Source organism: Rhinopithecus bieti, unplaced genomic scaffold (genome assembly GCF_001698545.2).
Source record: "Rhinopithecus bieti isolate Rb0 unplaced genomic scaffold, ASM169854v2 scaffold_6979, whole genome shotgun sequence".
In the NCBI taxonomy this organism is placed as follows: Eukaryota; Metazoa; Chordata; class Mammalia; order Primates; family Cercopithecidae; genus Rhinopithecus; species Rhinopithecus bieti.
In genome coordinates this window covers 91925-115014 of record NW_016805527.1, presented here as the reverse complement: position 1 = coordinate 115014, position 23090 = coordinate 91925, and the positions used below count along the sequence as shown (strand labels likewise).

At 35.8% G+C, this 23090-nt stretch overlaps 1 protein-coding gene across 9 annotated transcripts in view; it reads right to left on the bottom strand.

Annotated features, from left to right (window-relative positions):
- The window catches only part of PXDNL (peroxidasin like), a 381495-nt gene that overhangs the window by 283258 nt on the left and 75147 nt on the right, over positions 1-23090 (bottom strand). For all 9 annotated transcript variants that reach the window (XR_001885752.1, XM_017872753.1, XM_017872754.1 and 6 more), the window contains one exon: positions 14528-14599. Coding sequence is in view for 4 of the 9 variants with exons in the window: in XM_017872748.1 (XP_017728237.1) it covers positions 14528-14599 (72 nt within the window). In the remaining 5 variants the exon portion in view is untranslated. The remainder of the gene's footprint in view (positions 1-14527; positions 14600-23090) is intronic.

The window sequence follows — 23090 nt, the reverse complement described above, 5'->3', positions numbered from 1 at the left end:
TTATATATATATAAAAAATCAGACTGAAAAAGAAAAGTCATCTAGTCACAGCAATCAATAAAGAGCAAAACCTTTGGCCAGGCGCGGTGGCTCACACTGGGAGGCCGAGGCGTGCAGATCACAAGGTCAGGAGTTCGAGACCAGCCTGACCAACATGATGAAACCCTTTGTCTACTAAAAATACAAAAATTATCCGGATGTGGTGGCACGTGACTGTAATCCCAGCTACTCAGGAGGCCGAGGCAGGGGAATCGCTTGAAACTAGGTGGCAGAGATCACAGAGAGCCAAGATTGTGCCATTGCATTCCAGCCTGGGTGACAGAGTGAGATGCCTTCTCAAAAAAAAAAAAAAGGAAAAAACCTCTGACTAAATTCTATGTCCATTCATGATCGAAGCTCCAGGAAAATAGAAATATAGGGAAATTTCCTTAACCTGTTAAAGAGCTTGACAAAAACCTACAACTAATCTTATCCATAATGGTTTAAGACTGAATCCTTCCCTCTAAGATCAGGAGCAAGGCAAGAATGTCTGCTCTTACCACTCCGTTGGAAGACCTAGGCAATGAAAAAAGGTGGAGAAAAATAATATACAAATCAGAAAGAAAGAAAGAAAATGTATTCCTGTTTACAGATAATATGCTTATGTATGTAAAAAATCCCAAAATGATCTTAGAATTTAAAAAGTGAGATCAGCAAGGTCACAGTATACAAGGGAATATGGAAATCAATTGCATTACTAGTTTCTAGCAGTAACACTAGATTTCTAGTAGTAATGCTAATATTTCATTTCGGCAATGAAAATGTGAACATTGAAATTATACTAAAAAGCAATACTCTTTACAGTCACTCGAAAACAAAATACCTAGGTATAAACCTACCAAAAGCTTTAGAGGACGTTTATTTTCAAACTTTAAAACACTGATTTAAAAAAAAAAAAATCTAAATAAATGGAGACATACCTTGTTTATGAATTAAAAGTTTCATAGAGTAAATATGTCATTTAGCCCCAAACTGCCATACAAATTTAAAACAAGCTACGAAAATTCAAGCAAGACTTTTGTACATGTAGATAAAATTATTGTATGTTTTAATGGAAGGCAAAGAATCTAGACTAACTAAAAATTTTGGCAAAAAAAATAAAATGGAAGGAAACTGTCTACCTGTCTTCAAGATGTATTATTTAGCTAATCAAGATTATTTGGCAAAGGGGTAAACATATAGGTAAATGTAGTAAAATAGAGAGCCTAGAAATAGACCCTCAAAATATAGCCAACTTATTTTTGTCAAAGGTGCAGAAGCAATTCGGGGAAGAAAGAAAGCATTTTAACAGGAGATGCTGAAGCAACTGAACATTCATGGCAAAAACACAAGCCTTGATCTAAGCCTCACACCTTACACAAAAACTAACTCTAAGTGGGTTGCAGAATTAAATGTAGATATGGAAACTATAAATCTTTCAGGAAAAACAGCCAGGAGAAAATCTTCTGGATGGATAGGCAGAAAAAGAACTCTGAGACTTGACACCAAAGGTATAATCCATAGACAAAAACTTTGATAAATTGAACTTCATCAAAATGAAAATACCTGTTCTTCAAAAGACCCTGTTAAGAAGATTAAAAGCAAGTTACAGACTGGAAGAAAATATTTGAAAAGTACATATCTGATAAAGGACTAATCTCTAGAATATATAAACTCTCAAAACTTAACAGTACAATACCCCACAATCTCATTAGAAGGTAAGCAAAAGACATGAGCAGACACGAACAGAAGATAAACAGATGGTAAATGCTCATGACAGATGTTCCACATCATTAGCCATTAGAGAAGTATAAACTAAAACTGCAATGAGATATTCCTATACACATATCTGAAAGGCTAAAATTATAAATGGTAACAATGTAAAATGTTGGCAGGGGTGCAGAGAAACTGGATCACATACTAGTGAGAATATAAAATTGTACAGCTCTTCTGGAAAACAATTTATCAGTGTCTTTAAAACCAAACATCCAATTACCATGTGACCCAGCAATCACACTCCAGGATGTTTATTCTAAAGAATAAAAAAATTAAATTCACCCAAAATAGTTGTGTAAATTTTATTTATGTGTGAAGCAATGTTAATCACCACCTTAAAGATTTTAATTCTGAATAGCCAGAAACTGGAAATAACTCAGATGTCTTTCAATAGGTGAATGGTTAAACAGACTGGTATATTGATACCATGGAATATTACTCAGCAATAAAAAGTAATAAACTATCAGTATTATGCAAAAACCAGGATGACTCTCCAGAGAATGATGCTGCGTGAAAATAAAAGGCAATCACAAAAGGCTGTATATTTTATGTTTCCATTCAAATAACATTCTTTAAATAAAACCGTGGAAATGGAGAACTGACTGGTAGTTGCCAGGATTTGAAGAGGGGTTGGGCAGAGGGAAGTGGATGTGGCTATAAAACAGCAACATGAGAGACCTTGGGTGGTGGATTTGCTCTTTATCTTGACTGTATCAATGCCAGTATTCTGGTCACACATTGCACTATTTTTTTGCTGTATTTATCATTGGTAGAAACTGGATAAAGAGTAGATGTTATCTCTCTGTGTATTATTTCTTACAGTTGCATGTGAATTTATAATTATCTCAGAATAAAACATGTTATTTAAAACCTTCTGTTGAATGAATGGATGTTGAAATGAATGAATAAGTTAACTGAAATCATTTTCCCTGTTGCTGTATCTAAGTCTAAATTCTGTTCTCTGGAACTACTAAGGTTAATTTAATTCATTTTATCGTACAAAACTAATTTGTTCCACATATCTGTTAATTAGACTTTTGAATATCATGTTCCACCAACGTCATCCATTCTACAGATTAAAAACACAGTTGATATTAATAATCATTTATTTAACATGTGTAAGTACTAGGGACTGCATAGTATTGCCTGGAAGACAAAAGTAGTTAATAAATTCCTTGATATCAAGTAGCTTATCACTAGAATAGAAGGATATAACAGCTATATGAAAACTCAGATATTGAAATCAGAGGGAGAGGAAAGGAAATAATGTCTTACACGTGAGAAGTACCTCTGGCTGGGGAAATCTAGAAAAGTTATATAAAGGATGTGAGTTGCTGGCTGTTCATGAAATAGATGCATAATAGAAGGAAAACTTCAAAGCCTTTTTTTGCATAATTAGCAAATATACAATGCAAAAATCTACTGAGTCTATTTCTCCCTCTCTTTTCGCAAACCTGAAAATAGGTAACAGGCAGAAAGGTGGCTGATTGGGAGAACTGGACTTGAGTAGCCTGAAATCAAAGAAAAATCAGGAAAGAGGAAGGAGTGACAAAAACGTCTGGAGGAAAAGAAATATTGTAGCCTTGGATCATTCTGGCTAGGGTAACAATATGACTGACCCCAATCATCTGTAAGGTTGACCTTGTATTACCAAACAGCTTCATAAAAGCATATGCTTGAGAGGCCAAGGTGGGCAGATTGCCTGAGCTCATGAGTTCAAGACCAGCGTGGAAAACATGGCAAAACCCCATCTCTAGTAAAAATACAAAAAATTAGCTGGGCATAGTGGTGTGTGTGTGTAATCCCAGCTACTTGAGAGGCTAAGGCACAAGAATTGCTTGAACATGGGAGGCAGAGGTTGCAGTGAGCTGAGATTGCACCACTGACTCCAGCCTGGGTGACAGAGTGAGACTCTTTCTCAAAATTAATTAATTAATTAATTAATTTTAAAAAATAAAATAAAGAAATAAAGCGTATGCACCAGAAAAATAAATGAAATAAGTTACCTTTGTGAGAAATCCATGAAAGCATAAAATTAGGCATCAAAGAGTTTGAGTCAAATTGAAACACCCATGTTCATCAGGTATACTGGCTTGCAATGTTCTTTTCTTGTAGCATCCTTGCCTGGCTTTGATTTCAGAGCAATGCTGGTCTCATGAAAGCAGTTTGGAAGTCTTCCTTAATATTAACTCTTTTCAAAGATTTTAAGAAGGATTGGCATTAGTTCTTGAAATGTTTGGTAGAATTCAGCAGTGAAGCCATGAGGTCCTCGGTTTTTTTTGATGGGATATGTTTCATTACTGATGCAATCTCCTTACTCATATGCCTGTTCAGATTTTCTATTTCTCCCTCATTAATCTTTTTTTAGCTGTCATAGGAAAATTTAATTACACGGAACACATGAGAATATATTAGGATTTTTTAAAGCAGTTTACAAAATATTTTTTAAATTTATTTATACATATAAAAAGTATACTTTTAAGTTTCCTATGGAGCTATGGACTGAATTGTATCCCCCCAAAATTCATATGTTGAAGCTCTAACCCCAAATGTGACTATATTTGGAGATAGGACTTTTATAAAGTTTTTATAAAATAGAGTTAATGAGGTCATGGGTGGGATCCTAATCCTACAGGATTTTACAGAGCATGGGTACTGAGGAAAGAAGGTGGCTGTCTGCAAGGAAGAAAGCACTCACTAGAACTTGACTATGCTAGCACTCTGATATCAGGCTTCCAGACTCCAGAACTGGGAGAAAATCAGTGTCTATTGGTTGAGCCATCTAGTCTATGGTATTTTGTTATGGTATCCTGAGCCTATTAAGATATAGAGGAAATGTACGTTATTCTCATGACTAGGAAAAGATCTTTTCAGCAACAGTAACAACTCTGAAAGGCTCTGACACATAAATTTTATTTAGAAAGTATTGCACACAAAAACACTTGTCTATATTCAGGGTCATAGAGTTCTTTTGAAGGACAATGTTATGATACTTTATAAGAAATCCTACATTACCTTATCTGATGCTTAGCAACACTGACATTTATCACCTGTTACTCCCTTTTACTCTTGATTTTATGATTTGAGCAGATAGAATGTAAAATGATGGTTTTTTTAAATGACTTCATCAATTGTGATAAAATTATATGCTTTAAATTCCTCAAAAGTAAGACACTACAGTTATCCTATATTAAAGCAGTCATTTGAAATTAGTCTTATATAACTAGGATGATCACATGCTTGATTTGCTTGGGACAGCCTTGGTTTATATACTCTATACTAGCATAACTGTTAGCAGTGCCTGCTTTCACTCTCAAAAAAAACCCTGGTAAATGATGGCTAATCTACATATAATCAATTACAGAATAGGAGAGTTACATTGAAGGAATTTTATAAATGTAGTGCTTAGTCTGGGGAAGGAAATACCATCTATCATTAAAATCTGAAAAATATGGTTGTCACATTATACAATATTCAATTATTTAAATATTTTTCCCACAGGGAACCAAAGTAAATTTTGTGAGTGAATTGAAAAATACTAAGAACAAGGTGCCAAAATATTTTTTAGGTGATTGTGTTAGTCTACTCGCATCGCTCTAAAGGAATATCTGAGGCTGGGTAATTTATACAGAAAGGAGTTTTATTTTGGCTCCCAGTTCAGCAGGTTTTATGAAGAACATGGTGCCAGCATCTGCTTGGCTTCTGGTGAGGGCCACAGGAAGCTGACCATCGTGGCAGAAGGCAAAGGGGGACCCAGCATCACATATGGAGAAAGGAAGCAAAAGCCTCCTCATCAATCTTGAAAGGTTGCAGGTTTCTAGAAATCTCTTTCTTCTATGTGATCAAATTTTGGGGTGTATAGTTGTTCACAGCAGTCTCATTATCTTTTGTATTTCTGTGGTATTAGTTGTAATGTCTCCTCTTCCCTGCTCCAACTTCCTGAATCTCATTCTGGACATTCATGACTCCAAATGCATAGGACATGGTAATTTAATACTGAAATATTAAGATAGAAAACAAATGAATAATGTTCCTCTGCTATATCAGTTCATAGATTTTATGAGGACAGAGCCAAATCTTTTTTGCTCACCACGACATAACTAGAGCCTAGTATAGTATTTGGCATGGTAGGTGTTTGTTACATTATTGTTGGATGGATGAATACATAAATAAATGGATAGATGGATATTAAATAGATTGTTGGATGGATGGACAAATGGATGAACACATGGATGAAAACTAAAATTTCTTAATCAAAATATGCTGACAAAGTAATTATATGTCAAGATTATAAAGTAATGCTACCTAATTTTCACAAAGAGAAAATAGTTGCAAGTACAGAGTGAAAAGATAGATTTATAGGAAGTCTGGATGAGTGGCCCAAAAAGAACCTTCCAGAAGTTCCTCAACTTGGCCTACAAAATGAATTTAGTCAGAGCATCTGAATATATTTTGTTCTTTTGGAAACTAATTTTCCCTATCCAAAGTCACCAAAAAAACTAGTCAATAAATCAATTAATTAATAAGAAACGTTACTTCCTTGAAGATTGGGCTATTTTTCTCAGATAGTCAGCATATTCTTTCCTTGATGGCAAATCTATATGAGATTCAGATGACCATCAGGATGCTTGATGAAAGAGCTAGATGATGCTAATGCTTGTTCTCATTGAGTTATGACCATTTGATGCAGCTATTTCTCTAAGTGGGTAAACCTGCTGAGTGGACCAGACCACCCTACTCCGTAAGGCAGGGAATACTTTCCCAGGCAGGGTAGGAGAGGTGTCACTGCTCTTCACTCCCACCCCAGACCGCCTGCTCTGCTTCTGTTCCCACATTTTTTCTTCAGAAGGCCCTGGTATTTTCATATTTGTGTCTTTGGTAAAATTAATTACTGTGTTCATCTATCCCATATATAAAACCTTACAAGTTTGTTGCATAGATTACTGACAATGTACATCTCTAATAACATAGTAGGTAAAAAATAAGTGATCTGTTACGTGATCATCAGAGTCACGGAGCAGGAGGTATTTTCAGGAAGACACAATATCCCAGCATAATACAGTTGCCAAGAGAGTATGTGAAGCTGGCAATTCAGAAGGATATCAAATGCCACATACCAGGAACTTTAGAGCTCCAAGCTTGAGGAGTTGATTGTCATGAAGGCTGAAGATATAAATAAAGTTGAATTTTATATGTTCTGTTAATGAGATTTTACTTCATCCCAAAAACAACGGGAGCCACTGAAGAACTCTAAGAAGAACGGGCTAATCAAGTTTTTTTTTTTTTTTTTTTTTTAAGAAAAGATGACTAGTTGCCCTTCAGAGATTTAGAAAGGGAAAGATTTGGGCAAAGAAATAAAGTTTTGCACAGGCAAGGGTGATGGATATGGAGGGTGGAAGACAAGGCAGCACAATGGGGGTAGATAGGAGGGGAATAGAGCAATGTTAACCTAGACCCTATAAGACTTAACAGCTAACTGGACACAGCAGGAGAGAAAGTGGGAGAAGGCCAATATGATGTGCAGATATTTAGTTTAGATGACTGTATGAGTCTGTCATTTCCCAAAATAAGAAGCACATTTGAAGGGGAAAGTAAAGAGTGGGTTTGAAGGGAGAAAGATAATGAGTTAAATTTAAGTCACGTTGAATTTGAAGCTCCTGTGGGACATATAAGTGGAAATATTGAGTTAGAAATTGCATGTGTATGGATTGCAAAACATAAAATTAATCGAGCCTAGAAATAAAGATTTGGGAGCCAGGAGCATCTACATGATGACTGATATCATGGAAGCAGATATGTTCCACCACAGGGAGGTGTAAAGTGGAAAAGAGAACAGCACATGGGCAAGAACTCAGGGTGAAGGAGTCCGAGCAGGCGAGTCAGCAAATGGCACACCAGGAACATGCAATGTCACTAACACCAAGGAGATCAGAGGGTGAGCAGTCAGTGCAGGAGACCATGAAGCCTCATGAAACATAATTAAGCACAGAACGGTTCAATATGTTTAACAACATGAGTGGCCTTCATCAAAAAGCCTTTAGTAGAGTGGTAGGAATGGAGACTGGTTTAGAGTGAGTAGAAGTAAGTAAGAGCTAACCACACGGAGACAGAAAACTTGGCACACAAACCCTCCTCCACCATTATTTGGTCCTTGTCAAACTTACTAGCCTTATTTCTCATCATGCTCCATTCAGGCCCTCCCATCCATTCATTAAAAGATACTTGCCATAACACAAACATACCAGACTGCTGAATTTTCTCACAATCCTCTTGCTCCTTCCATCAAGTCCAACCTGCCCCCCACCCCTTGTGGCTCCCCAAATAGACATGGCCCCTTTTCTCTTTGAGCTCCTACTGCATAATCCATCCTGGACACTAACCCAGGATGTGCTTGTGATTGAAACCCGTACCTCAACCCCTGGAAGCTCCAGACCTATATGAATGTGACAGAGTGCAGAAATTGCAAAAAATTCCTCCCATCCCTGATTCATACCCCTTTGCAAGGTGATTAAGCTGCTTCATCTACCAAAATATGGAGCCTGTTTCTTCAGTGCTGAATCACATCTCGGTCATGTGGCTTGAGTGGCCAAATGGGACACTGGCAAACATGACACAAGCAAAGTGTGGAAAGCACTCATCTCTGACGATGCTAGGGATAAGGTAATTGTGTAAACAAGCACAACCTAGCTGGCTAGAGAAAGAGAAGCCACATGGAAAAGAAAAGCATCCCAGCTGATACTGAGAAATTGCCAGCTATGTGAATAAAGTCATTCTAGACCAGAAGGTCTGAGCCAACATAGACAAAAAGAACTGTCTCATTAGTCCATGAAACAATCATGAGAGATAAAAATGTTTGATTGTTTTAAGCCACTAAATTCTGCAGTGGTTTATTTCACAGCAAAAGTTGAGAGATTGGACAAGAAACCACAAGGAAATTGCACTCATTTTGTTAAGATTGTCAGTAAAACCCAGGGAGTAAGAGATTTCAGAACTGGTGAGAGTTGTGTCCTTCCAGCTTACACTATTAAAGGTCACATTCTTCAGTGGCACTCACTTGCCTACTATTTCAAAAAAATCTTTTTTATCTATAGGATACAATAGGAATGGGGCAGACTCCCAATAAATTCAAAGAAACTGCAGAGAAATGGAAAAGGCCAATGCTGAGGATACAATTGCAAGTGACGCATTCAGCCAATAATCTAAATAGGTGAGTTTGTGCAGAAGGAGCAGCATTCAGTAACAGGAGTTCATAAGGACAAAGCTTCTCAGAGCTGGGCTAGTAGGAAGAAGAAGCTATAATTCAAATAAAATACTAAACTTAGAGAACAAGAACCATGGCCAGAAACAGAACCACAGATTTGAATATGGAATAAATTTCCTCTTTAAATGCTAGCAATTGATGCCTAGTTTATTGCAGACATGCACAGAGATGCATCAGTTTTTTGCCCCATGGGTAATTGGAAACTTGTGAAATTATCAGTGCCCTTAAGTAACATGACTATTATCACATTTTGCATTACAGTGATTTGGTATCATTATCAATGCCCATAGGTAACAAGATCATTATCATTTGGATGTCAAGATGTTTCTGAACAAATAAATTTTATTTTGGAGTTTATCATTAGATTAAGTCAAATGGTTAAAAATAATGAACATTGCAAATGCTATTCTTAAGGGTTGCTAAACCAAAGAAAAGGAGCTAAAGTTTAACTGTCTGCTAAACCAAAGAAAAGGAGCATTTTGCTCTTAGATCTTCAATATGTCTTAGCTCTAAAATTCAGCTAACATTAAACGAATCACTATACCCAAAAACATTCTCAAACAATTGTATTTTTTTTAATTTGAAAGCACAACTTGTCTTAAGACATTTCAATTTATTTTTACCCAAGGGGATCAGAGATACATTTTGGTTCAAAACACACTAGAATTTTAGATGAGTTTACAAATGCTTGTGTCTTAGGGGAAAAGCTATGCTATCCTTTGTGTTTGACAGGGTAAAACTGCAGTTCTGTGGTATAAATAGCCAATGAAAATTGACCTCCTGAATATACAAGCACTATAACAACTTTTTGTGATATAAATACTTGTAATCTTTGGGAAAGTGCACGCTATAAATAATTGATAAATACACATGTTGTTGAAACAACAGAGGCATTTAATAGTGTTATCATTCCTCTCTTACGAATAATTACCTCAACATAACTAAGAGTGTTAATTAAGCAAATATCAAGCATTTATTGAGTACCTTATGTTCATACATTTATTCAACCAATATTTAATGAGTAGTTCCTGTGTTCTAGATACTAATTCTGGATGCTGACACGTGTGATAAATAAGGAGAACATGGCCACCCGACCTCACATAATCCAGTGGGGAAATAATAAAATAAATAATTTAACAAATAGATGAGAAAAAATAAACTTTTGTGGTATATGCAATAAATGAAATACACAGGGCACCGTGTTAGGGAGAAAAAGAGAAGTATTGGTTGACTTAAGGTGATTCCTAGAGGTCATAACATTAAAGCTGGGACAAGAAAGGGAAAATAGTCGAGGAACAAACAAAAAGCATGACATGCCCAGGGTCAGAGAGTAGAAAGGCAGTGCTTACCATATTTGAAGAAATAAAAGAGCAGTGGATCAAGTATAAAGAGCAAAGAAAAGGTATAAAACCTTGCAGGTATTGTATGCATTGAATGGGTCTTCTAACTCACAACACTGTTTCTCTACAAAATTCCCTAGTTACTTGGCAATGTTATTGAAAACATGGTAAAATTTACTGTAGTGGGCACATGAATGTGTTCACCATGTACTGCATCACACATTTTTTATCCTTGCCTTTTAAATAACATATCTTACAGAAGCCCAGACTTTTTCTTCACTTAATAACTAGGGTTTTTAGTTGGCCAGAGCATTGATTAGAAGTTATGTGAAGTGATTTTTTGTTCTCACTCAGCACAGAGAATACACTTGTGTACGTAACTGATCCAAGCCTCTGCAACATTGAACATTTGTCTTATTCAAAATTAATTTCCTGCTAATAACTGTGATTTTACTATATTTCCTCATTTAATATTAGTGCAAGTGATGAGATTCCTTCTAAATTGGTTTTGAAAAGCCATAAAGGTTCTTGTTTTCTTTTGTTTATTAATTTGTTTGTTTTACTATAAGAGAGTTACTCTTGACATGTCAATGAGTAGAGAACTACAGAGCAGGGTTGAGATGAAACATAGGGAGAAGGTCAAGCTCCTTCACTAATGAGCAGCAGGCTTTGCACACCACCAAAGTTTGAGGGAAACTTAGTACTGTATAAAATATGGAAATAAAGAATGGCATGCACCCACTAGTCATGTGCTATGGTTTTAATGTTCCCTCCAAAATTCATTGAAATTTAATTTCCAGTGTAACTATGATAAGAGGCAGGACCTTGAAGAGGTGATTAGGTCATGAGGACTCTTCCTTCATGAATGAGTTAATGCCATTATCACAGGAGTGAGTTGGTTATCACTGAAGTTTGGCCCTTTTTCTCTCTGTCTTGTGTGTTTGTTTGTTCTTCCACTATGTTATGACACAGCAAGAAGACCCTCTCCAGATGCAACCCCTTAGTCTTGGAGTTCCCAGCCTCCAGAACCATGAGCCAAATAAACGTTTCCTTATAAATTACCCAGTCTGTAGTATTCTTTCATAGTAGCAGAAAACGAAGACAGAGAAGTGGTATTGAGAGGTGGATCTGTTGTTCAAACAGATACCAGTAAGTGCAGAAGTAGCTTTGGAATTGGGTAATGTGTAAAGGCTAAAAGAGTCTGCAGGAGCAGGCTAGAAAAACCCTAGATTACCATGAACAGAATGTTAAGAGTGATTCTGTTAAGGGCTTATAAGAGGAAATCTGTAGAAAAGGTATGGAATGTCTTAGATATTAAGTGGTCATGGCCAGAATGTTGATAGAAACATGGACAGTAAAGGGCATTCTCATGAGGTCTCAGACAGAAATGAAGAACAAGGTATTGGAAGCTGGATTAAAGGTCACCCTGTTATACAGTTGCAAAGAACTTGGCTGAATTGTGTTTGTGTCCTAGGACTTTACGGAATAAAGAACTTAAGGGTCATTAACTAAGATGTCTGATGCAAGAAATATCTAAGCAGTAGAGCATTCAGGTTGCTGCATAGCTAATTCTAACTACATACATTGAGATGCTAGAGGAAAAAACTTAAAGATGGAATTTGTAATTAAAAGGTAAAAAACAGAAAGATTTGGAAAATTTGCAGGCTGCACATGTAAAGAGTAAAGAAGCATGTAAAAGAGAGAATACTACAGGTGTGCCCAAGTGACCATTTGCTAAAGAGGTTACCACAGATAGTGATTCAGGTGCTATTCATCAAGTGAACAGGAGAAAGACCTCAAAGGCGTTTCAGAGGCCTTCAAGTCTGCCTGTCCCATCACAGGCCCTGAGCTCTAGAAAAAATAAAATAGTTTCAGGGAACAGGCTCAAGGTACCTTCCATGGAATTGCTGCTCAGAGCCACATTGGGTCTCTGCTTCCTGTGTTCCACCACAGTGTATGCCTCAGCCAACCCCACCTATAGCCTAAGTTGGTTCCTGCAGTGTGCATGCAGTAAGCCTTGACAGTGTCCACATGGTATAAGTATCCAGGCTCACAGAATACAAGAGCTGTGGGAATATGGTTCCCTTCATCTAGATTTCAAAGGATGTATCAAATAACCTCAGAGCCCAAGCAGAATCCTGCCACAGGTGGAGCCTCCACAGAGAGGGCTCACTAGGGCAAAGCCTAGTGGATCCATGGGATTGGGGCTGCCACTGAGACCCCAGAGCTATAGGGTCACCAGTGGAAACTCTGGCCCGGGAAGGTCGTAGGCGTGAGACTCCAACTCAAGAGAACTGAAGCATGGGCTGAGCCCAGCAAAGACATGGGGTCGTGGCCACCTGAGGCTTTGGAGACCCAAATTCCCCAGTGTCCAGAAGGTGGCAAATGGAGTAAATGATTATTGTGGAAGTCTGAGGTTTAACATTGTTTTCCCTATTAGATTTTGGACCAACTTAGGGCCTCTTGCTTCTTTCTTTTTGCCTATCTCTCCCTTTTGTCATGGGAGTGTCTATCATATGCAGGCACGATTGTCATATTTTGGAAGTAGGTATCTTTTTTTTATTTATTTCACAGGCTTACAGCTGGAGAGGAATTTGCCTCAGGACGAATGGCATCTTGAGTCTCACCCATATCCAATTCAGGTGAGATTCTGGACTTTGGACTTTTGAGTTTGTGCTAAAATAAATGAAGACTTTTGGAGCCACCGAGATGGAATAAATGTATTTTTGTATATAAGAAGGACATGAGTTTTGTGAGGCAAAGAGGCAGAATGCTACAGTTTAAATGTTTGTTTCCTCTAAAACTCATATTGAAATTTAATTGTCACTGTGATGGTATTAAGAGGAGGGACTATTAAAAAGTGATTAGGTCATGAGGGCTCTTCCCTCATGAATGCAATAATGCCATTATCATGGAAGTGGATTAGTGATTGAGGGATTTCAGCCCCCTTTTTCTTCCTGTCTGTATGCTCATTTGTCCTTCCATCATGTTAGGATGCAACCCCTTGATCTTGGACTTCCCAGCCTCCAAAGCGATGAGCCAAATAAACTTTTTTAAAAAAATTAATTACCTAGTCTGTGGTATTCTGTTACATCAGCAGAAAATTGACTAAGATGGTATGTTAGATTTTTTATGAAAGGTTAGGTGAGCAGATGGAATTGACTGACCTAAGAGGAAACTGAAACTTCAGGACTCAGTAATTACCAGAGCTGTGGGAGACCTCTATGTTAGGTTGAGGTGTCTCAACTGAACACAGGAGGCTTTGAGGCTCCTGACCTGGGGTTTAATAGGAATTTCAATAGTTTTGAAAGATACTACAGTTGTATAAATTCAGTCAGAGCTAAAGACTGAAATGGTGTTCTTCTCTTTAAGAGAACAATTTTTTAGCAGTGTGCTTAATCTACAAATGAACATATTTGTATACAAATATTCATTATCGCCTTAACATTGTTTTAAAAAGAACGTTGTAGCACTCACTCTAGCTGAGATAAAAGCCCTTGTAGTTTGTTTCTTCCACCTCCAACCTAATCATATCCAATCATGATCTCCCACCACTGAAATTATCAAACACCAATGTTTCTGAGTCAAACAGGCAGTTGTTTAAAATATCTTTATTCCCATTGACCAATAATACACAAAAACCATGAAAATTGTCAGTGATCATATTTATGACCTAATCTTTCCAAAATTTGGTTCTTACTCAGGTTTATTAAAGTTCCTAACTGTAATGTGTTCACTGGCTTTGGAAGGTCTTGGATGGATAAGTTGTTGGCATAAAGCTGCTTTAGCCAACAACAAAAAAAGAAACCCTTTTTTGGGTGTATGGAATTTTTTACAATTATTGAGTAATTAAATTTGAATGCAAAATATTGGAAAACTGTTTTGTTTTATTTTATCCAATTTAGAACTTGTGGCAGGAGAATTGTGCATATTCAAATGTTTTCAGATGCACAACCTATTGAAAGTAATAATTTATTGCACTTAAGATATGTTCATATGTGAGTTTTATATAAAGGTTGAAAGTGCTTTTCATGAAGGTAAAGAATTATTTTAATTTAAAGTAAACATGCACACAAAAGGCAAAATAGTCAATCAACACCATAAGCCATTGTTATTTTTTCTTTTGACTTACAGATATTGCAAATTTTCAAGTCCTTCAAAAGCATTTCTGGAAATCTTTCTGATGTGGTTGTTGTTCAGCAGACTGAAAAAACAAAACCAAACAAATAATTCCCAAATGAGAAACAGATTCTGCAAACATAAAATACTTCTGCTAAGTACAGTTCTTTGCACAACAGAAAATATTTACTGACATGGTTCACTAAATTTGGGAATTTATACTTTAATTCCCGATTCAAAAAAGTGATATAAAACATTAATTTGTCACAAAGACTTTTCAAAAATAATTTGTATTTATTAAATTACCCTAAAACATTCCTAAAACAACACTGCAACCCAGAGATAAAATTCTTTTTTCCTGAAGCACGTCATCTAAAAGGAAAATTATCAACATAGTCACGGTAACAAAGGAACATATTCCTAAACAAACAGATGGACAGTATTGAACACTCAGGCTTAAGTATCTTCCTTGGAAAAATAAATATCACAGCTATTGGCACACAGTGGACTTTCATTGTGTATTTGTTAAACTGTCAAACCAAGAGTCAATTACACCATAGGAAGTGAGGCTCTTATTATAGTAGTATCTAATGGTCCAAAATGATTTCTAAAAAATCCAGGGAGAAAATAACAGGTGGCAGAAATAAATCGAATTTGAACAGTAAAACAAGTTACAGAAAATCAACTTTCAGTAACTTCAAAACTTCAGAAAAGCACTCTGGCAAATGAAAATTATAAATTTTTTTTCTGGTTAAAAACACTTAAAGTTTCTTTCAAATTTAAATTATTATGGCATGTCTAAATATAGAGGGAAAGTCTGCTAATTAGATTGCCACACATGTTCCTGAATATTCTATAATGTCTAAAACCCTCAAAGCTTCTAAAAATCTACTGCGAAAGTCCAATGCTGGAGGATTCACTTTTAGTATATTATAAAATATTTGTTTTGTGGGGTTTTTGTATGAATGATTAGGAAAACAGAAGCGTTTTGGCCATTGGAGCAGATGATTATTTGAGTTACTATGCACAATTTCACAGGCAGCCTAGAGATCCCCAAGCTCATCACTTCCTAACTGATTCACTGTAGGTCTCACTGTTAAATTCTCCAAACAGCATCTGAAGTGGCTGACACCTTACCTATGGCACCAGAGCCATTTCTCACCATTTGTGACTGCCTAGTGTCCTGGCCACTGGGAGGCAGAACAACCAATCTGCAGCATGCATTGGAGCTGATGCCATACAGAGATAATGCCAATTTTCATGGATAATTCTAAGCTTCAGTCAATGAGCCATTCAACTTTATAGTCCACCATGTGTTCAAGGCATTTTTAAACAGGCTGAAAGCAATATAACCAGTTAATGTGTAATTAATACCAGACACAAATCTTGTCCTGGGAGAATTTGCTGTTTAGGTACTCTCTCATTCTATTGTTCAAAATCAATTAATGCACTTCTGTTAGGTCTCCAAACCACCACCATGCAAATATATTTACTTGAAGAAATGACTATTCTGTCCCCCTTAGTCTATTAAATACAACATGCACCAATGCATGTAGAATAAACTATACATGTGTGTATACATACATATGTGCATGTGTGTATGTAATTTGCACATCTGCTATGATGCATATGTGTGGTATGTGACACATGTATATAGTCTCAACCTCATATTAATCACAGATCACAAAAAACAATTTGAGTGACTATTTTCTTAAATCTTCCATCGATGGTGCCTAGGAGAGAGAAATTGATTCATTTCATACAAAAGATGTCTTTGGGCATTAGTGTTAATTATCTTTCAAAGCCACAATTAAGAAATGGAAAAGATATTACATACCATAATTAGTCTTTCTTCAATATATTAAATGTGCTTGAAGCCTATGTTTCTGCATATTCTTTTATAGTTATTTAAATTTTAACAAAATAAAACACAAGATTTCAAAAAATTATACTGAAGTTACGATATGCATAACTTAAAGTATGAGATCAAACAATTTGACTTGTTTTCTTGAAAATGATTTTATTGCTGACAAAAAGCCAATTCATTAAAATGGTTCACAGTTGAATGTATTTTCCAATCACAAGTACATATTTCTTGTCAACTTTTATTCAAAGCATTATGGTTTCCATCAAAATATCTTTATTATAATTTTAATGGTTGGAGCCCTACCCAAGTAATGTTTTGGTAGAGTGGTTATAGAAACTGTCATTTATGTTATTTTGTTTTGTTATTCATCAAGAAAATGCATTCAAAATTTATGAGTGGGTCTGCTAAAATTCAGGGCATAAAACAATACCTAACTTCTTTCATCAAAAATCAGCACAAGCTTAGGCAAATTTGTGGCTGTATACTATATCCTCATGATGCCCATGATGCCAAAGGAACAAAACCAAACAAAACAAAAAAGAAGCAAACAAAATTCTCAAGAAGAAAAAGTAAAAATGTTACAGGTTTTATTGAGAAAATAAAACAATTTATGAAAACAGGAGATCTGAATATGCTGATGATCAAACTTTTGGGGTAAAAGAGGAACCAGCAATAGACCAATGGTTCAGTTTATTAGCTGTATCTGTTTTTGCTGAAACACAAAGCCTTACCCAGAGTATGCCCACATACACTTGCATATTTACTGTTATAGAAATGTATAGTGTGTGGTCGGAAATATTTTATTAAAAACCAATAAGTGACTGCTAGAAAAGATTAAGGCTGTTTGCATAGTCAGCAATTCATCAAAGTGTAAAATAAAAAATAAGAACAATAAAATTTATAAAGAAAAATAGAACTCTCTCCCATCTCACATAAAATTTCTGCTGGGGTAATGCCAAGATTTACTCCACAAGTGAATCATTATCTCTACATAGAAATACAAATAATATACTTTTTGTAAGTGGCAATAATGTTGGTCTATTCCTGCTTGTTATGGTTATGCTTATTTTCATTTGGATACTCCAGAAATATGGTTCTGCCGCTCTTAACATGAAAGGGTTGTGAACTTCATTTCTGGGCATACCAAAGTAAACATAGTACGAAACTTTCAGTGAGCATAAACCATTATTCTGGAGTGATCTGCATAGTCACCAAGCAAGAGATTTGTGGCAAAAGTCAATTATAGCTACCCTTGATAATCTGTCACAGCCACAGAAAAATATTTATATGATCATAAACAATGTATAAATCATTTGTAATTCAAAACCATAAGAAAAAAAAGAGGAAAAGGAGAAAGGAGAGGAAAAGGAGAAAGGAGAGGAAAAGGAGAAAGGAGAGGAAACGGAGAAAGGAGAGGAAAATTAGAAAGGAAAGGAAAATAAGTCAGGCTGATTTAAAGAACACAAATTTATTATATTTTCCAACTTTTATTTTAGATTCAGGGAGCACATGTGCAGATATGTTACCTGGGTATATTGCATGATTCTGAGGTTTCGGATATGGATAATCCCATCACCTGGTACTGAGAATAGTACCAAATAGTTTTCCAGCCCTTGCCACCCTCCCTTCCTGTCTACTCTAGTAGTCCCCAGTGTCTATTGTTGCCTTCATTATGTCCATGAGTATCCAATGTTTATCTCTCACTTATAAGTGAAAACATATAGTATTTGGTGTTTTTTTTTTTTTTTTTTTTGGTTCCTGTATTAATTCACTTAGGATAATGACTTCCAGATGCATCCATGTTGTTTCAAGGAACATGATTTCATTCTTATGGCTGCGTAATATTTTATGGTGTATATGTACCACACTTATCCAGTCCACCACTGATGGACACCTATGTTAATTCATTGATTTTGCTATGATGTACAGTGTTGTGATTAACATATGAGCATATGTGTCTTTTTGGTAGAATGATTTGTTTTCTTTTGGATATATACCCAGTAATAGGATTGCTGGGTCAAATGGTAGTTTTGTTTTAAATTCTTTGAGCAATCTCCAACCTGCTTTCCACAGCAGCTGAACTAATTACTTTCCTATCAACACTACAAAAGCATTCCCGTTTCTCCACAGCCTCACCCACAGCTGTTGCTTTTTTTACTTTTTAATAATAGCCATTCTGACTACTACTATAGAGGTAGTATCTTATTGTGGTTTTGATTTGCTTTTATCTGATGACTCGTGATGATGAGCATTTTATCGTACGTTTGTGGGCTACATGTATGCCTTCTTTTCAGATGTCTCTTTTCATGTCCTTTGCCTATTTTTGTTGAGGTTATTTGTTTTTTGCTTGTTCAATTGTTTAAGTTTCTTAAAGATTCTAGATAGTAGACCTTCATCAGATGCAGAGTTTGCAGATATTTCCTCCCATTCTGTAGGTTGTCTGTTTACTGTGTTTTTAGTTTCTTTTGCTGTGCAGAAGCTCTTTATTTTTATTAGGGCCCACTGGTCGATTTTTGTTTTCTTTGCATTTACTTTTGAGGGCTTAGTCAAAAATGTTTTCCCAATGCCCATGCCCAGATGGTATTTTGTAGGTTTTCTTCTAGAATTCTTAGAGTTTGAGGTCTTAGATTTAAATATTTAATCCATCTTGAGTTAATGTTTGTACACAGTGGAAGGTAGGGGTCAAATTTCATTCCTCTACATATGGCTAGCCAGCTATTCTAGCACCGTTTATTAAATAGGGATTGTTTCCCCGATTGCTTATTTATGTCGACTTCATCAAAGATCAAATGATTGTAGGTGTGTGGCCTTATTTCAGGGCTCTGTATTCTGTTCCAGCGGTCTATGTGTCTGTTTTTGTACCAGTACAATGCTGTTTTGGTTACTGTAGCCTTCTAATACAGTTTGAAGTTGGGTAATGTGATGCCTCTGACTTTGTACTTTTTTTAAGATTGCTTTGGTTATTGGGGCTATTTGGGGTTCCATATAAATTTTACAATAGTTTTTCCAATTCTGTGAAAAACTACACTGGTAGTTCGCTAGGAATAGCATTGACTCTATAGATCACTTTGAGCAGAATGTCCATTTTAATGGATATTGATTCTTCCAATCCATGAGTATGGAATATTTTTCCATTTGTTTGTGCCATCTATGATTTCTTCTAGCAGTTTTTTTGATTCGTTTTCTTTGTAGAGGTCTTTCACTTCCTTTGTTAGATATATCTCTAAGTATTTGTGTGTGTGTGTGTGTGTGTGTGTGTGTGTGTGTGTGTGTGGTGTGTATGTCTACTGTAAATAGTACTGCATTCTTTTTTTTTCTTTTTTTCTTTTTTCTTTTTTTTTGAGATGGAGTTTCACTCTTGTTGCCCATACTGGAGTGCAATGGTGTGACCTTAGCTCACTGCAACCTCCATCTCCCAGGTTCAAGCAATTCTCCTGCCTTAGCCTCCTGAGTAGCTGGGATTAGAGGCATGTGCCACCATGCCTGGCTAATTTTGTATTTTTAGTAGAGAAGGGGTTTCTCCATGTTGGTCAGGCTGGTTTCGAACTCCCGATCTCAGGTGATCCCCCTGCCTTGGCCTCCCAAAGTTCTGGGATTACAGGCATGAGCCACTGCACCCGGCCTAGGATTGCATTCTTAATTTGGCTGTCAGCTTGAATGTAATTTGTGTATAAAAATGTTATTACTACTTATTGCATGTTTATTTTGTATTCTGAAATTTGTTGAAGTTATCAGTTTCAGAAGGCTTATGGTGGACATTTTTAGAATTTTAAGGCATAAAATCATATTGTCCACAAAGAGAGGTAGTTTTCCTTTTTTTCCTATTTTGATGTCTTTTATTTCTTTCTCTTGCCTGATTGCTTTTGCTAGCACTTTTAGTACTATTTTGAATAGGGATGATGGGAGTTGGCATCCTTGTCTTATTCCAGTTCTCAAAGGGAAAGCTTCCAATTTTTGCCCGTGAAGTGTGATGTTGGCTGTGAGCTTATCATAGATGGCTTATTATTTTGAGGTCTATTCCTTCAATGCCTTGTTTCTTGAGAGTTTTCATTATGAAGAGACATTGAATTTCATCAAAAGCTCTTTCTGCATTTATTGAGATGATCATCTGGTTTTTCTTTTTAAATTCTGCTTATACAGTGAATCAAATTCTCACATTTATTGATTTTCATATGCTGAACCAATCTTGAATCCCAGAAATGAAGCATATGTGATCACGGTGAACTAATTTTTTGATGTGCTGCTGGATTCAGTTTGCTAGTATTTTGTTGAGGAATTTTATATCTATGTTCACCAGGGATATTGGCCTGTAATTTCATTTTTTATTGTATCTTTGTATCAAGGTGATGCTGGCCTCAAAGAGTGAGTTAGGCAAACATGCCTCTTTGATTTTCTAACATAGGTTTGAGTAGAATTGGTGTCAACTCTTTGTACATCTGGTAGCATTCGTCTGTGAATCCATTTGGTACAAGGCTTATTTTTTACAGGTGTTTATTCCTGATTCCATTTTGGAAGTTGATATTGGTCCATTCAGCATTTCAATTTTTTCCTGATTCAATCTTGGGAGATTTTGTCCTTACAGGAATTTATCAGTTTCCTCTAGATTTTCTGGTTTGTGTGTATAGAGGTGTTCATAACAGTCTCTGAGGATCTTTTGTATTTCTGTAGGATTGATTGTAATGTCTGCTTTGTCATTTCTGATTGTGCTAATTTGGATCTTCTCTTTTTCTCTTCGTTAATCTAGCTAGAGGTCTATCCATCTTGTTTGTCTTTTTGAACAACCAACTTTTGATTTTGTTGATTCTTTGTATGGATTTGGGGGTCTCAGTTTTATTCATTTCTGCTTTGATTTTATTTACTTCTTTTCTCTGCTAGTTCTGGGGTTAGTTTGTTCTTGTTTTTCTCATTTTCCAAGTGTGATGTCAGATTGTTAATTTGAGATCTTCCTAATTTTTTGAGGTAGGCATTTATTGCTCTCAACTTTCCTCTTAACATTGCTTTTATTGCATCCTACCTAGAGATTTTGATATGTTATGTATCTGTTTTTATTTATTTCCAATAATTTTTTGATTTCTGATTCATTGTTTACCCAAAAGTCATTCAGAAATAAGTTGTTTAAATTCCATGTAAGGGTATGGTTTTGAGAGATCTTTTGAAATTGACTTATATTTTATTCCACTGTGGCCCAAGAGTATGATTGGTATAATTTTGATTCTTTTAAAATGTATTGATACTTGCTTTATGGCCAAACACATGGTCAATCTTGGAGTATGCTCCATGTGCAGATGAAAGAATATATATTCTGTGGTTGGTCCATGGAGTATTCTGTAATGTTTATTAGGTTTAACTGGCCAAGTGTTGTGTTTAAGTCCATAGTTTTGTTTTGTTAATTTTCTGTCTTGATGGTCTGTCCAATGTTGTCATTGGGTGTCGAAGTTCATAACTATTACTATGTGGCTAAGTCATTTTAGATCTAGAAATATTTGTTTTATAAATCTGGGTGTTCCAATGTTGGGTGTGCATATATTTAGGATAGTTAAGTCTTCTTGTTGACGTGAACCCTTTGTCATTATGTAATGCCCTTCTTTGTCTTTTACTGTTGTTGATTTAATCTCTGTTTTATCTGATATAAGAACAGCAACTCCTGCTTTTTTTTTCCATTTGCATGGCAGATTTGTCACTAACCCTCTGCTTTGAGCCTATTGATGTCATTATGTGTGAGTTGAATCTCTTGACGACAGCAGATGGATGGGTCCCTTTTTTTATCCAACTTGCCACTCTGTGCCTTTAAAGTAGGGCATTTAGAACATGTACATTCAAGTTTAATAATCATATGTAAGAGTTTGACCCTATTACAAAATTGTTAGCTATTTGCTTTGTAGTAGCTTCTATTGTGGAAAAAAAAATTTTTTTTTTTTTTAACATATACGGTCTGCAGGCTATGCACTTAAGTGTGTTTTATGGTAGTAGGTATCATTCTTTTGTTTCCATATTTAGAACTTCATCAAGAATCTCACATAAGGCTGGTCTAGTGGTGATAAGTCCCCTTAGCTCTTGCTTGTCTGGAAAAGATTTTATTTCTCCTTCATTTATGAAGCTTAGTTTGGTGGGATATGAAATTCTTGATTGGAATCTCTTTTCTTTAAGAATGCTGAAAATAGGCCCCCAAACTCTCCTCACTTGTAAGGCTGTTACCCTGATGGGCTTCCCTTTGTATGTGATTTTTTTTTTTTTTTTTTTTTTTTCTTGAGCATTGACTTTGGACAGTCTGGTGACTATATTCCTTGGTGATGTTTGTTTTGTGTAGTATCTCACAGGCGTGCTCTAGATTTTTTGTATCTAGATGTCTATATCTCCAACTAGATTAAGGAAGTTTTCTTGAATTATTCCCTTAAGTTTATTTTCCACGTTGTTTGCTTTTCTCCTTCTCTTTCAGGAATACCAATAATTCATAGGTTATTTTGCTTTACATCATCTCATATTTCTTAAAGACTTCGTTTGTTTAAACATTTTTTTCCTTTTTTAAATCAGATTATGTTAATTCAAAAGACCAGTCTTCAAGCTCTGAAATTCTTTTATCTGCTTAGTCCACATGAATTTATTATTAAGTGAATTTGTTAACTTTTTTCTTCATGCATATTTCTCAGAAAAAGCAGCTTTGCATGTGAAATATGAGTGACAAATTCTAAGACTTCAAAATTCTAATATT